Source organism: Salvelinus namaycush, chromosome 6 (genome assembly GCF_016432855.1).
Source record: "Salvelinus namaycush isolate Seneca chromosome 6, SaNama_1.0, whole genome shotgun sequence".
Classification (NCBI taxonomy): domain Eukaryota; kingdom Metazoa; phylum Chordata; class Actinopteri; order Salmoniformes; family Salmonidae; genus Salvelinus; species Salvelinus namaycush.
Window position 1 is genome coordinate 7,418,094 of NC_052312.1, and position 16,545 is coordinate 7,434,638.

Consider the following 16,545-nt stretch of genomic DNA (forward strand, 5'->3'; position numbering starts at 1 on the left):
GGCTGACGAAAAGCAAATGTGGACAGTTCTTCCAATATCTTCAATATGCACCTCGGGAATTGGATCAGGACTCACGCAGTTGTGTCCTCGATGTGTCTTAACTTGTAGCCTGTGAGAAAGACCCAATCACGTGATGGAGCGCACAGCGGCATGGATCTTTTTAGGGTGCATTACGGGCACACAAAGGGGATGTCGCTGTGAAATTCTAGGCATTATCAAGTGCTTGTCAAATTGTGAATGAGTGACTGATGTAGTGTGTACAGCCTGCACAAAAAAAACAAAGCAGAGCTCATGCTTTTCAAGCTACTTTTTTCCAAATCATCATTAGACTCGCATCATGCAGCCTAACAATGTTTTTAAAAAATCCAAACATATAGCCCAACGTTTGTAGAACAACTAAAGTTACATTAATAACTCTAAATTAAGAATATAGGAATACTTAATTCTTTGTTAACCGCTCAACACAGAATAGCCGCATGCGCACACTCTCTCAAATCTTTTGGAGAAAATATCCTTTCTGTTTTATTCAGATTTGTTCAATTGTATTCTTCATACTATAAAATAATATAAAATAATGCCACGGAATTCGAAGCAAATCTTGTCTGCTAAATGAACTAGTGTAGCCCACAGCCATTTGGCATAGCCAGATCAGGATCTAAAATAAGACCAACTCAGAGTATGCTATTCTGTTCTTATGAAATAGACTACATTTTCTTCATATTATGCTTCTTTAGACCTGTCAAAAATAAATAATGGATTTAGGTGTAGGCTATATTACATGGATTTATTAGACTTTAAATTGTAGATGTTCCACATGTCTGCATCAGTGGCTTGTAGGCTGTGTGGAAGCCAGGAGATGCTAAATGTGTTTATGTTAATTAACGGTCAATTACTGTGAGACTGACAGTTATTTGCTTGACAATTACCGGCTGACCGCACAGCCCTTACCAGTACAAACAAAATATGAAAATGTGTGCACTCACTACTTACTGTAAGACGCTCTGGATAAGAGCATCTGCTAAATACCAAAATGTAAACGTATAAACACAAAGACGACAGTCAGATGGACGGACTGACCTCAGTCTGATCTCCCTCACTCCGGACCACTGTCCTCTTCACCACCTTGGAGAAGGCATCTCCCTCCTCCACGCTGACCTTCTCCTGCTGAGATCCCTGCACCGTCACCTCCTCTCTCTCCACACCGTCTGGAGAGAAGTACTTACGGATCACCTTCCGTGTGATCTGGGGGAGAGAGACCAGAGAGAGAGGAATGTAGAGCACTGAGCTGCATGACTAGGTCATATAAGAGCAAACACACTTATTTGCCTGGGAAAATCATTGATAAATAGTAGTTATGTAATAAATAATCATCATTTGGTGGGAGCTTATATTTTTCTTATGTTGTTGAGGTCTAATGTAAATCGGGGAGTGTTCTAGAGGTAAGTGTCTGTGAATGTAGGTGTAAAATGTCCCTTTACCTTCTTGACTACCATGTTTCCTTGCTCATCCATGTACTGTTCTTCTGTGACTGTCTGGGGAGGGATGTCCGGCAGGTCATCCGCCTGGAGAAAGAACATAGTAGATGCACAGTCAGAGCACTGACCTAACAGACCCGGAACACACACTGGAGTTAAGGCAAGTACACAGAGGAACCGGTTTAAACATTGCAAACTCAAAAAGGGAAATAAACCAACACAGTTCAGTCATTTTGAACCATTATCTAAGACCACAAATATTTTATCAATCTGTCACAGAACAAAATGATATGGCATATGAGGGTGCAGTATAAAACAAAGCGGAGACAGAATGAGACAGAAATCTAAATATGAATATATATATCATAGGCATTATCCAAAGTTCAGCACAGCAACAAAATTACCCACAAGCTAAAACTCAACTCCCATCTAAACCCAGCACCACAGCACACTATGGCAGGGCCCACTCCTCCACATGCTCTCCAATGCCCGATACCTGGATGATAACTCTGCGTCGGACCACCCTGGAGGTTAACACCTCTTCCTCTGAGTTATCCGATGACAGCAACCCTAGCTCCTCATTTATCTCCTGAGAGACAGCACACAGCCATTGTGAGCATAATAGATCATTATATCATGGTTACACATTTTGTATAGTTACTGCAGGCAGTTACTGCAGGCACAGTTACTGCAGGCACAGTTACTGCAGGCACAGTTACTGCAGGCACAGTTACTGCAGGCACAGTTACTGCAGGCACAGTTACTGCAGGGACAGTTACTGCAGGCACAGTTACTGCAGGCACAGTTACTGCAGGCACAGTTACTGCAGGCAGTTACTGCAAGAACAGTTACTGCAAGAACAGTTACTGCAAGAACAGTTACTGCAGGCACAGTTACTGCAGGGACAGTTACTGCAAGAACAGTTACTGCAGGCACAGTTACTGCAAGAACAGTTACTGCAGGCACAGTTACTGCAGGCACAGTTACTGCAGGCACAGTTACTGCAGGCACAGTTACTGCAAGAACAGTTACTGCAAGAACAGTTACTGCAAGAACAGTTACTGCAGGGACAGTTACTGCAAGAACAGTTACTGCAAGAACAGTTACTGCAAGAACAGTTACTGCAAGAACAGTTACTGCAGGGACAGTTACTGCAGGCACAGTTACTGCAAGAACAGTTACTGCAAGAACAGTTACTGCAGGGACAGTTACTGCAGGCACATTTACTGCAGGCACAGTTACTGCAGGCACGGTTACTGCAAGAACAGTTACTGCAAGAACAGTTACTGCAGGCACAGTTACTGCAGGCACATTTACTGCAGGCACAGTTACTGCAAGAACAGTTACTGCAAGAACAGTTACTGCAAGAACAGTTACTGCAGGCACAGTTACTGCAGGGACAGTTACTGCAGGCACAGTTACTGCAGGCACAGTTACTGCAGGCACAGTTACTGCAGGCACAGTTACTGCAAGAACAGTTACTGCAGGCACAGTTACTGCAGGCACAGTTACTGCAAGAACAGTTACTGCAGGCACAGTTGCTGCAGGCACAGTTACTGCAGGCACAGTTACTGCAGGCACAGTTACTGCAGGCAGTTACTGCAGGCACAGTTACTGCAAGAACAAAACAACAAGCAACAGTGTTCCTTCTTTTCTCTTTCTCGGTTGGACTTTTTTACTTTTCTCTCATTGGAAAGGCAAAAAAGGCATTCAAAAGTAGGCTATCGTAGACCTGATATAACTTTTCAGAAATAAATAAAATATGAGAGAGGTTCTATGAAATGGTGTTGGAGATGGAAGATGAATGAAGAGAAGGCCCAGTTGTACAACACCTCTTCAACAAAACCAGCCATGCAAGATATGTAAATGACAATCCAAAGAAATTGTGGTCAAAGCCTAAACAAGTACCTCTGTATGGAATGTTGATGTGGAATATGAAGTATTGACAGTAAAGGTTTGACAATTATTTCACTTTTTTTTAATAGAATGTTTTCGTATGTACTGTAGATTCTCTTCATTGTATACCCTTGCTGAAAATATGAAAATAATTAGCAAACACAGCAAGCAAACATTCTCAAATGTAAGTATATTTCTTATTCCTTATTTTGTCCCATGATTATTCCATTGTGTTGGTCAGTGACCCCACTTTGGAGTGGTTTGACTTACAGTGTATTGTTTTGTAAGTATACACACATGCAAACACAGCACTCATAAGCTTTTTGTACTTGTGTTTGAGTGAGTTGATGTCCTCTCTGGACTGTGGTAACACTGCAATCAGCCTGAGAAGCTGGGACACAAGCCAGGGCAGGGTGCAGTCGTCATGCTCGACCTCTTACCCGTTCCAGAGAGTACTCATCGTCATCGTACCCTGCCCGCGACCTGGAGGGAAGCTCTTCACATGTGGGTACAGTTTCACTTTCACTTTCTGGTCTGTCATAAATGCCATAATCCCCAAGACTTTCACTACCCGATGAGAAGCGCTTTTGGTCATCCACACGTAGGAACTGTGCGCTGTATAAAGGGCTCCCTTTGAGGAAGCCTGTTTCCGGTGTGCTGCCGAAGGGGATTGGGGAAGGTGGCTCTTCGATGTGGTAGAGGACTTCAGGTTCCTCTGGCTCCAGATCCTCTGGCTCTAAGAAGTCTGACAAGTCATCGTTGCAGTCAAAGAACTCCAGGTCTGAGTCTTCTTGGGCAGAATCTGATTGGATATCTGGTCCAAATGCAGAGAGTGATTTCTCAAATTCATTGAGCACTCGCTTAAAGTCTGGGGAGAATTCAAAGGCTTCTGCGGATCCAGGTGTAACAGACTTGGAAGCGGACTCAAGACCTATCAGGGTGGTCGTTGTGACCTGACTCTTATCTGACAGAGAGTCACTGAAGACTGGCGAAACTGGACTCATATCAGTGGGAGACACCTGGCTACACTCAGAGACTCTCAGAGATTGGCGTCCGGAAAACACAGCTTCGTAATCTGGAGGCACCAGGAATTGGCTTGACATCGGTGAAAATAACTCACCCGATTGATTCTGCTCAAATACCTTGTATGTAAATTCACTCGAGTCAGAGGATTCCTGACTCTTTAGTTTAGGTGTGACTGCTCTATGGGTAGTGAAGGTGTCTTGTTCACTGATCTGCAATGGAGTTGATATAAAAGATTCATAGCCTGTGGCTGTCTTTGTCTGTTTAGTAGATGCCAGTCCTGATACTCTGGTTTCTTGACTGAAGGCTGGAACTGCCTTTTGTTCATGTAAAGTACTTTCCATTATCATGGTAGACTTTAATTCACTTTGCATCTTTCCATAACCGGTCTGCAACAGTATTTCCTTGGCAGTTTGAGACGGAGCCTAGAAATAAATGTTGACATCACTTGAACATGGTTTACTGAAATGCGTTGTTACAGCAAGTCAGTTGGCATGCACCACCGACATACCATCAACAAACTGCATAACACTAACAGAGTACTAGGTCTTGTGATTCATTTTCTTCAACAACATCATGTTATATTTTAAATCACTGCAAGAACAAATTACAAAACAAACCATTGGAGAACAAACCATGCAATTCTAAAGGCCAACATCATAGTGCCAGATGACGTTACAGTGATGAGATTGTGCTTGTTCACAAATTGGTTAGTTACATCAAACAGCATCCAAGTATATTGTGATCGCACAAATATTCCTCAGATACACTCCATTTCGCCGAAACACATTGCTGAATCCAGACATCCATTTCGACCACACAGTGTTATTGTCATCCTCCATTAGAATGGGAGTTATTCCATTATTTCATGGCACGTGCAAGTCAGCTTTATCATGCTCTCTCTCTTACCCTCTGTGGGTCTTTCTGGGTGTTTATTGTATCAGCACTGGGGCACAGGACCTCTTCTTCTTCCTCTTTTCTGTCCTGGACCTTCACTGGTTGTTGATTTACTGGCACGTCTTTCTGGACCTTCACTGGTTGTTGATTTACTGGGACGTCTTTCTGGACCTTCACTGGTTGTTGATTTACTGGGACGTCTTTCTGGACCTTTTTGACGTCTTCCAAACCAATAGTGGCTTGGGGAGTTGGGATGGTTTCAGCATGCTCTGAACCATGCTTTGTCAGTGTCCATCCTGTAGATGAGGTAACCATTTCTGCTACTAGTCCACTGACCCTTGGTAAGCCTTGATCTGTTGTGCTCATTTGTCCTTGGTCTATTTCAAATTCATTATCGGGGACTGACAACAGAGTGACACCCAAGGACTTTTCTTTGGGTGACAATGGGACACGCTCAGATGTTAAAACAGTTGTCACATGACTCAACGTACCTGCTTTAAATGTCATTGGGTCTGTACCTGTAATAACTAAACTTAACTCTTCATCTGATTCACGGGATTCAGGAGACGACTGCCTTCGGCGGACATCGGCCCAATAATCTAGAGGTAAGGCTACGAAAACAGTGTCTGATGACACAGACTCAGGTGAAGACGTTCTATCACGAAGGGGTTCCATGAAGTACTGAGATAATATCCTCATAAACTCAGGCACTGGTGAGTCAGGCGATAGCCGTCTATTCATGCCGACTGATTCTAGGGAATCAGGTGAGGATGGCCTACTCTCTAATGCTGACGGTGATATGGCCATTAGCTCATACTCAGAGCCAGAAGACATTGATTCAGGTGATGGTGACCTGTGTTCTATTGTGGCATACTCCATATTACATGAATCCATACGTGATACACCTGATATTGTATACTGAGGGATGGTTGAGTCTGGAGAAAGCGACCTATTGTCATTCATCTCATGCATTGATTCAGGTGAATATGTTCTAACGTCAACCATTGACATTGCTGATTCTAGAGACATGGGTCTATATTCAGCTGACTCAGGGGATAACGATCTATCCTTCTCAACTTGTTTCTCTAATAACACAGATTCAGGTGATGATATTCCAACATCTGCCTTTAACACTAATGTTGCAGGTGACATGTGTTGGCAGTCAGGAAAAGACTCAGGTGCATCGTACTTAAGATTGTATTCTCCCACCATCATGGTTGTTCCAGGTATAGGTGAACCAGCCATTGATTTCTGGTCTGTTTCTTCACGTGCCAATATTTCTGATGGTAATACAAGCTCAGGAATGAGACTTTTGGCTGACAACTCTGTTTCCCCACAGTTTGATTCAACTGATTCAGGTGACAATTGTGTAGGTTCAGTAGGAAAATACTCTGCAGTTGATATCAAGTGTTCCGAATCCGACAACACTGACCCAGTGGAGGATAATTCCCTTATTGATACAGATTTCGGTAACGCCTCCCTATAATCAGGGACAGGAGCCTCGGGTGTTAATGGTCTATGTTCATCAACTGATGCCACTGATTTAGGCATTACTGCTCTTTTTTCAGGCCAGGACTTGTCAGAATATACCAACTCAAATTCCATGTCTGATGTTATTGAGTCAGTGGATGAAGACCTATATCCTGTTTCTACTGTGGTAGACCCAAGTGTGATCTGTGTAAATTGTGGAATTGGTGACTCTGGTGTCAAAGACCTATGTTCATCCACTGATGCTAGTGATTCAGGTGAGTCTGGTCTCACCTCATCAAATAAGGACTCAGAAATTAGTGGTACATATTCAATATCGGAAGCAAATGATTCGGGTGATGAAGACCTGTACCCAATGGTTGAAATAGCAGATTCAGGTAACATCTGCCTAAACTGAGGTATGGGTGAGTCAGGAGACAATGCCCTGCATTCATCTATAGATGCTATTGATTCAGGTGATGAGCATCTATCCTGAAGAAGAATTGAGGCAACTAAGAATAACTCTATTTCAGATTCCGTATCTGAGCATATTGATTCAGGCGATGCTGATCTATTCCATGCCACTAGTGTGGTAGTTTTGTGCTGTGTGTACTTGGGTACTGGGGAGTCTGGAGACAGAGCTCTGAACTCATCTACTGATGCCGTTGAATCGGGACTGTCGGGTCTATCTTCAATTTCAGAAATCAAAAGAGTGTATTCTGTTTCAGATTGTGTTTCATAATCTGCCAATGATGCAGGGGATGAGGAACTATATCCAACCATGGAAACGATAGACTCTCGTAATGCCTGTCTAAATGTAGGTATGGGGGAATCTGGAGACAGACACCTGTACTCATCCACTGATGCTGTAGATTCAGGTGATGATGATCTGCTGTTTGTCAGTAGCATGACTGATTCAGGAGACATGGTTCTATACTCTGATAAAGACTCAGGTGATAGGGGTCTTTCCTCTGTATCTGATGCTATTGACTCCGGTGAGTCTGGTCTCTGCCAAAAGGAAAAAGCCTCAGATAGTATATGTTTGGTCACTGAAGTCACTGATTCAAGCGATGAGGATCTATATCCAAGAACAGATTCAGGTATTACCTGTCTAAACGGAGGTAGAGGAGAGTCCGGGGACAGTGGTCTATGTTCATGGACAGATCCTAGAGATTCAGGAGAGGACGATCTAGTTTCAATACCCAGAGCTATTGAATATTTTGAGTCTATTTCAAAGTCTGCATCAGATACTGATTCAGGTGAAAATGATCTATGATAGGATTGAGCAGTTTCAAGAAAATATTGTGAATATTGGGGTATGAGGGAATTCGGAGATAAACATTGACATGCTTTCAATGACTTTACTGACTCTGCTGAATCTGATCTCAAAACAGTCTTTATCTTAACTGACTCAGGTGAGAGAGGCCTATATTCAGACTCAGAATCAGGTGTGAGTGGTCTTTCCTCAGTAACCTCAGTTGATGAACTTTGACTTTCTCTTTCTGATGTCTGTACATACTCTATGATATTGTCAGCATACTCAAATATACCAGTTTTAGGGGTTTCCCCTACATACTGGGGGTCATGTATTGGAGAGATCAGCTTCCAAAGCTCTGCATCGTACTTCAGTTTGTAAACTGGGACTCGTATGACTGATGGAGGGACATGTATTCCTTCTTCAAATACTGTTACTGGTGACACAGATGGTTCTTTTAGAGTTTGGGCTAAATCAGGTACTGACAGTCCTTTCTGGGCTTCAGGTTTACTAGATTCTGGAAAGAATTGGGCTGTGGACTCGAATGTTATTGGTGGACTTTCTGGGACATCAGCATCTGATTCAGTTACCGTTATTGTTGACATAGATGGTGTCAAACCTTGCTCTATTGAAGGTTGTGCTAAATTAGGTACATATAGTATTTTTTGACCTTCAGGTTTACAAGATTCAGGAAAGAATTGGGTAGTGGACTCAAATATTATTGGTAGACTTTCAGGGACTTCTACACCAGATTCAGTTACCGTTATTGGTGACACACAAGGTACCATGTCTTCGTCTTTTAAAAGTGAGCTATTCTCACTGACTGATCCAGTCGACTCAGGTGATAAGGGTCTACCTTCAATAGCTACAAATCTTGACTCAAATATCTCAGAAACCTCATCATCTGGTAACGATTCAGATGATGATGACCTATGGTGAAACTGAACATTTTCACAGAACAATGGTGAATATTTGGGTACGGGGGAATCTGGTGACAATGATCTATTTTCATTCATTGTTCCTGTAGACGCAGGAGACATTGTTGTAATATCCTTCAACAGCATCAGGGATGAAGATGACATGGGTCTGTACTCTGATAATGAATCCGGTGACAGTGTCTTAGAGTCATACTCCTCAGCTGGAGAATCTGTTGATAACGATTTACGTTCAGCTTCCGATGTCTCCTCATACTCTATTTTTTGTCCAGCATACTCAAACACACCTGTTTTACTACAGTAGGTTTCTCCTACATATTGTGGGTCATTTACTTGAGAGATAAGCTTCCAAAGCTCTGCATCATACACAAGTCTGTACTCTGGCACTAGTATTGCTGATGGAAGGACATGTATACCAGATTCAGATACTGTTATTGGTGACACAGATGGTGATACAGATGAAGGTTGAGCAAAGGCAGGTACTAATAGTCCTTTTTGAGGTTCAGGTTGACTAAATTCAAATAATAGTGCAATTGAGGACTCGGTTAATATTGGTGGACCTTCAGCGACCTTAATACCTGATTCAGTTACAGTTATTGGTGACACGCATAGTGCCATGTCTTGATCTTCTGGAGGTTGAGCCTCGTCACCAGTGGCTGATAGACCTTCAAGAGGTTCAGGTTTACTAGATTCCAGAAAGGGTGGAGCTGTGTACTTGAATATGATTGGTGGACTTTCAGGAACATATACACCTGATTCAGTTACAGTTATTGGTGACACGCATAGTACCATGTGTTGGTCTTCTGGAGGTTGAGCTACATCAGGTACTGATAGTCCTTTGTGAGGTTCAGGTTTAGTAGATTCGGGCATTGCTGGTTTAGGTGCAGTTACAACTTCTGCAGTTTTCGTTGGAGGTGGGTTTGTAGAAGGTAATGCTGACTCAGATAATTGTATTTCAGCAGGAATTTCCGTCTCTGATTCAGATGCTGGATCAATTTTGGTGGACTTTGATTGAATTTTTTTTGCGGATTTCGTCTTTGCCGACAATGGATTGAGTTTTCTTTTGCCCTTTTCAGTGGACTGCTGTATATCTAGATGTATATTTTGCATGCCTGTTGAAATAGCAGTTTCTGACATTACAGGGTTAGGTTTAATGGCTTCAAATGATTCTGCTGCCAATTGTAATTTTTCTGGAACAACTGTCTCAGATTTGGTCAACTTTGCTTTTGTCATGGATAGAAAAACAAGGGGTTTAGGGGATTCCGATTTGGTCAACGCTGGATACGTGATCTCCTTTTCAAAGTCTAAAGCTTCAGGTGAATCTGATCTATGCGCTGCAGCTATAGACTCCAGCGACATTGGAACACATTCAGTGTCTGACGATACTGATTCAGGTGAATCTGATCTATGCGCTGCAGCTATAGACTCCAGCGACATTGGAACATATTCAGTGTCTGACGATACTGATTCAGGTGAATCTGATCTATAATCAACAATAGAGTCGGGTAATAAGTGTCGAAACTGAGGTATAGTCGAGTCAGGTGATAGCGCTCCGTACTCATCTATCGATGCTGCTGATTCAGGTGATGAAGGTCTATCCTTATAAAGTAATGACACTAAGGGTGCAGTTTCATAATCGACATCTGAAAATATAGACTGGGATGATGATGATCTACAGAACGTCACTAAAGCAATGGGTTCAGATTGCCAAAATTGTGGAATTGGTGAATCTGGAGACAGAAGTCTATGTTCATCTACTGATCTTGTAGACTCAGGTGAGTCTGGTCTCTGCCAAAAGGCAAAATCCTCCAATGGTATACATTCGGTTTCTGAAGTCACTGAAGTCTCTGATTCAGGTGAGAATGACCTGTATCCCGAAGTGGAGATAACCGATTCAGGTATCACCTGTCTAAACTCAGGTACAGGAGAATCAGGGGATAGTGGTCTATGTTCATTGACTGACCCGGTAGATTCAGGTGATGCTACCCTCTTCTGTAAATCCTCTTCAGGGGAGAGTGGTCTATCTGATGAAAAATGCCACCTTACTGTTTCCAGAATTACTGATTCAGGAGACGATGCTCTGTCTTCAGTTTCGTAAATTACAGATTCAGGTGAAATGGATCGACAATAACTACTTTCACTACCTGGAGATATCGCTCTGGTAAACTCTCCCTTGTTTGGAACCATAGGTGTCAATGGCCTGAACATTTGTCCAGGGGCATAAGCAGGTAATTTTGCAGTTTCCCATTTAATCTCAGGGGATGGTAAAGGAGGTATGGACAAGTCAGGCAAAGGAAGACTAAGTTCAGTAACGGACGACAGTGATTCATGGGATGAGGCTCTACTCTCAGTCAACAGTATGGATGAATCAGGTGTTGACGGGCGATACTCGAGTATAGGTGAGTCAGGTGATTGGAACCCAGACCTATCATGTGAAGTCACTGACTCTGGCGAAGACGATCGAACATGCATTGAAACTACAAATTTAGTAGCATACTCAGACCCTGAGTCAGGGGATAAAGGCTTTTTTTCGGTTTCGGAGGCTGTAGATTCTGGCACCAAAGGCATGAATGACTCTGATAAGACTGTAACAAAGTTTTCCTCCTGACTTGAAGGCTTATGTTGAGTGATAGGTAAGGTTATCGTAAAACTGTACTCTACCTCCGGTATAACAGATTTGGCTGATCTGGAGTCAGCCACTGGAGGATCTAACACCTCTCCTGGGGGCTCAGTAGTTGATTCATGTGACATCTGGATTAATGCAGTGCTGACAATGGATTTTACTTTGACTGACTCCGAAATGAGAGTGGTTCTTGACACGTCAGATGATGTTTGAGCGATTGTCTGGGATTCCTTACCCACTTCAAAGGTGATAGACTCTGGGGTCAAGGGACTGATATCTACAGGTTTGACATAAAGCTCAGCCTGGTCTACATCAATCAAAGGCATGGAGGTAGGGGAATCCTCTGCATAAACCGGGCTGGCTCTGTAAGTACCCGCTACTTCATCCAATTCCATTGGTGTTTTCCTGGATCGTTTACTAGTTGACTTCTCTGCATACCCAAACAGGACTTTGTAAAGTCGGTGTGACACCTCGTCAATATGATCCTTTGAGAATATCTTATGTGTCTCTTTGGGTCGGACCACCTCAGAAGACTGAGGCAGCTGAGTAGACTGTGGTACATTTATAGGCTTGGCTGTAATACTGATGTTCTCTGTGACCCGTTCAGTTGTCATAGTAACAGAGGTGGTGGAGAGGGAAGTGTAGTCCTCTGAGGTTTGCTTTAGCTCCACGGACAGCTCACTGAAGTCTGGCTCGGCCTGGTCACATTCAGTCAGACTGTCCTCGAAGTCGGTCATGGACAACGGACGGCTCTCACAGCCACGCTTACGACTTCTTGTGGGCGACTGTTGGTGACTCGTTGGTGACAACAACCATTTGTTGTTGCTTTCAGCCTGGGGGGGCTGAGTTGACCCCTCACCCCACTCTGCACCTCCCTGTGCCCCCTCCTCAGAATGCTTGACAGATAGAGAGGGCGAGGGGGGAGGGGTGGGCCCTTTGTAGACAGGATCTAGGACGTGAGAGGTGAGCTGGTAGGGGGAGGTGCGGTACAAGGTGAAGAAGGGACTTACTTGTTTGAAAGTGCCCATATGTAGTGACTCAGCCTTCTCCGGTCCAATATCTGATGTACCGCCCACAGAACTGAGGAACAAAACAATAACAAGGTAAAACATCTAATCCCCTTTGAAGTCTCCCAAGTCCCTCTTTCTGTCAGTCCCTCTTTCTGTTGGGCCCTCTTTCTGTCTGTCCCTCTTTCTGTCGGACTCTCTCTCTCTCTCTCTCTCTTTTTAACAATGCAAATCAAGATGTTAATTAACTGTTTGTTTCTACAACCATACAACATGTATGTACCAGCAAACCCTCCAAAACAATATAAGACCTCTTAACCATACCAATTTCTCTTTTGCTCAGTACTTCCCTGTTATACTGTCCGACTGACTTACTGTGTCGAATCCATCTCTTTCTGCAGCTTCTCCTTCTGGACGTGTCTCAGGAGGCCTGTTACTGATTCGTCTGTCTCCACCCGCCCTGAAGTCTCGTGATGTGACGACATGCTGGAGGAGAGGTCCTCCTCTGACACCACGAGGGGCCCCTGCCTGGACCCTGGCCCACTGGGGGTGCTGTCTGTACGCCTGCCTGGCCGGGGACTGTCTACGTCCTCATGGAGGGCAGAGAAACCTGGACAGGCATAAATATGAACATCGTTATTAACCTGTGATCTCTCTGACAGTTAAAAAATGGTGGTTCACAAGATGACATGAGGTTTACTGTCTCATGACAGTCAACATAGAACATTTCCATTCCGCTTGTTAATACACTGTACTGTACCTTCCCTGTACTATACCTTCACTGTGATCCAATGCAATGGTCCTCTCAATCTCTGCATAGGTGTGTGATGTGTCCTCCTGGGTGGACTTGACCATCTTGGTTTCGATGAGGTGGACAATGTCCATTCTGTTGATTTTGGTTAGTCTTTTGATCAGTGATGTTTCTGTGGAAAGAAATAATGACAAAATAACAAAACGGTCATAGCAGTAAATAAAGTCATTGTGAAAAATATGAAAATGATCGATAATAAATATAATGAATATTATTTTATTACATTTTTTACCCATTTTTCTCCCCAATTGGTAGTTACAGTCAGTGTCTCCTGACCCCTCCTGTCTCAGCCTCCAGTATTTATGCTGCAGTAGTTTATGTGTCGGGGGCTAGGGTCAGTTTGTTATATCTGGAGTACTTCTCCTGTCTTATCCGGTGTCCTGTGTGAATTTAAGTATGCTCTCTCTAATTCTCTCCTTCTCTCTTTCTTTCTCTCTCTCGAAGGACCTGAGCCCTAGGACCATGCGTCAGGACTACCTGGCATGATGACTCCTTGCTGTCCCCTGTCCACCTGGCCTTGCTGCTGCTCCAGTTTCAACTGTCCTGCCTGCGGCTATGGAACTCTGACCTGTTCACCGGACGTGCTACCTGTCCCAGACCTGCTACCTGTCCCAGACCTGCTGTTTTCAACTATCTAGAGACCGCAGGAGCGGTAGAGATACTCTTGATGATCGGGTATGAAAAGCCAACTGACATTTACTCCTGAGGTGCTGACCTGCTGCACCCTCGATAACTACTGTGATTATTATTATTTGACCATGCTGGTCATTTATGAACATTTGAACATCTTGGCCATGTTCTGTTATAATCTCCAACCGGCACAACCAGAAGAGGACTGGCCACCCCTCATAGCCTGGTTCCTCTCTAGGTTTCTTCCTAGGTTTTGGCCTTTCTTGGGAGTTTTTCCTAGCCACCGTGCTTCTACACCTGCATTGCTTGCTGTTTGGGGTTTTAGGCTGGGTTTCTGTACAGCACTTTGAGATATCAGCTGATGTACGAAGGGCTATATAAATACATTTGATTTGATTTGTCCCATCGCTGCAACTCCCGTACGGACTCAGGAGAGGTGAAGGTCGAGAGCCGTGTGTCCTCCGAAACACAACCCAGCCAAGCCGAAATGCTTCTTGACACAATGCCCGCGTAACCAGGAAGCCAGTCGCACCAATGTGTCGGAGGAAACACCTGGCGACCGTGTCAGCGTGCATTGCGCCCGGCCCGCCACGAGTTGCTAATGTGCGATGGGGCAAGAACATGCCTGCCGGCCAAACCCTCCCCTAACTCGGACAACGCTGGGCCAATTGTGCGCCGCCCCATGGGTCTCCCGGTCGCGGCCGGCTGCGACAGAGCCTGGACTCAAACCAGGATCTCTAGTGGCACAGCTAGCACTGTGATGCAGTGCAGTGCCTTAGGGGCCTCCCAAGTGGTGCAGTGGTCTATGACGAATATTCTAAATGTCACTGAATATTCTGAATACAATAAAGAGCGGATAGATCAACGTACCTGTGACATTTTTACCCTCCCTGTCAGTCCAGAGCTTCAGCAGGGCGTGGCTTTGGTCCTGTAGTGAATTGGGGTTCTCAAGCCTTATTAGATTGACCTTCTCCTCACTGAACTCCAGTTCTCGAGCCAGCTCTGGAAAACACACCCGAAAATAGACAGATATTATCAAATCAAATCAAATCAAATTTTATTTGTCACATACACATGTTTAGCAGATGTTAATGCGAGTGTAGCGAAATGCTTATGCTTCTAGTTCCGACAATGCAGTAATAACCAACAAGTAATCTAACCTAACAATTCCACAACTACTACCTTATACACACAAGTGTAAAGGGATAAAGAATATGTACATAAAGATATATGAATGAGTGATGGTACAGAACGGCATAGGCAAGATTATTATTATTATTATTATTATTATGATGATGTGATTTTTAAAAGGATTGATGGAAATCCAATACTGGAAACATCTGGCAGATCAGATAAAATATATATTTTTTGAGAATAGCAACCACAGACACTTATAGGACACTTTTCAGTGTTAAATATGCAATGTTAATTTGAACATTCTTCAAAATCACTGGGAAGTGATTATCGTCTCTGACACTGAGTACCGATATGCCTGGTGTTCCACTCACCCGTCCAACTGAAGCCCAGGTGGTCTGCTGTTATTTCCAACCGTTCCTCTTTCCTCTCGGCTTCATCCTGGGAATCTACTGTAAATGCCACCACAACAGCAGGAGAGCCGTGAGAGGATAGGCCGCGCAAGGATTGACAGGCAAAGTCACATTCACGTTAGGAAGAAAACGCTATCTTCAACTGAGCACATGAGTAAAAAGTCTCCACTGGCTTTATTGTGCTCTGTGGTGCGATAATGTTAACTATTTGGAGGTATGTGTGGATAATTAACAGTAACTGAAATGGACATGTATTTGGTGTATAGCTTCTTATTACACTATGATGTTGGTTCATAGTGTAGCAATACCATAAAAGTGATCCCCATGCAATTTTCAGGACTCTAAACTATTTTTTTTTACACAAATGGAAATATACTGCATTGAAATAAATTGCATAAGTTCAACAGCAACAACATTGTAACAGCTCGGGAAAAATGATTGTGGTTTCTTCTCTCATTTTATATAATTCAGCTTTACTCCTACAGCCTAATTTGGTTAATAAAATATATTTGATACTAAATCTGACTATGACAAATTATGTCAGTGACATCAAAATAAAACTGATCCTTCATTCCTTCAATTATTTAAATGATTTAATTGATTCCTAAGTCAATCTGGAGATAAAAAAGAGAAAAAAGAAAAGAGACACAGCCACAAACACAAGACTCAAACACCACAGAAGCAATCACAAAGAGTCTTTAGTTACACATCACCTTAGCTACAAGACACAGAGAAGCGGCACCGTTTACGGTTAGCACGCTAGCAACACACAATAGAGAGAGAGAGAGAACGAGCCCCTTAAGGAGGGGGGGTACCTTGACTTCTGACTGTATCGTCGGGAATTCGTTGCATCTGCGTGTCAACAGGGTCATCCCACAGGGGTCTAATGGGATAGACATCTCCGGAAGCAGGGAACTGTATTTCGGGAAAAGTCTCCCTCTCTATGACAGAGGGGTCTATGCCGCTGCTCTCGTCATCC

At 43.5% G+C, this 16,545-nt stretch overlaps 1 protein-coding gene across 1 annotated transcript in view; it reads right to left on the bottom strand.

Moving 5' to 3' along the window:
- LOC120049577 (ankyrin-2-like) overlaps window positions 1-16,545 on the bottom strand; it is a 192,541-nt gene that overhangs the window by 8,237 nt on the left and 167,759 nt on the right. Inside the window, exons 38-44 of the mRNA XM_038995864.1 lie at window positions 15,528-15,602; window positions 14,890-15,021; window positions 13,355-13,501; window positions 12,954-13,188; window positions 12,582-12,651; window positions 1,479-1,562; window positions 1,078-1,242 (exon numbers count right to left, since the gene is read on the bottom strand). Coding sequence (XP_038851792.1) covers window positions 1,078-1,242; window positions 1,479-1,562; window positions 12,582-12,651; window positions 12,954-13,188; window positions 13,355-13,501; window positions 14,890-15,021; window positions 15,528-15,602 — 908 coding nt within the window. The remainder of the gene's footprint in view (window positions 1-1,077; window positions 1,243-1,478; window positions 1,563-12,581; window positions 12,652-12,953; window positions 13,189-13,354; window positions 13,502-14,889; window positions 15,022-15,527; window positions 15,603-16,545) is intronic.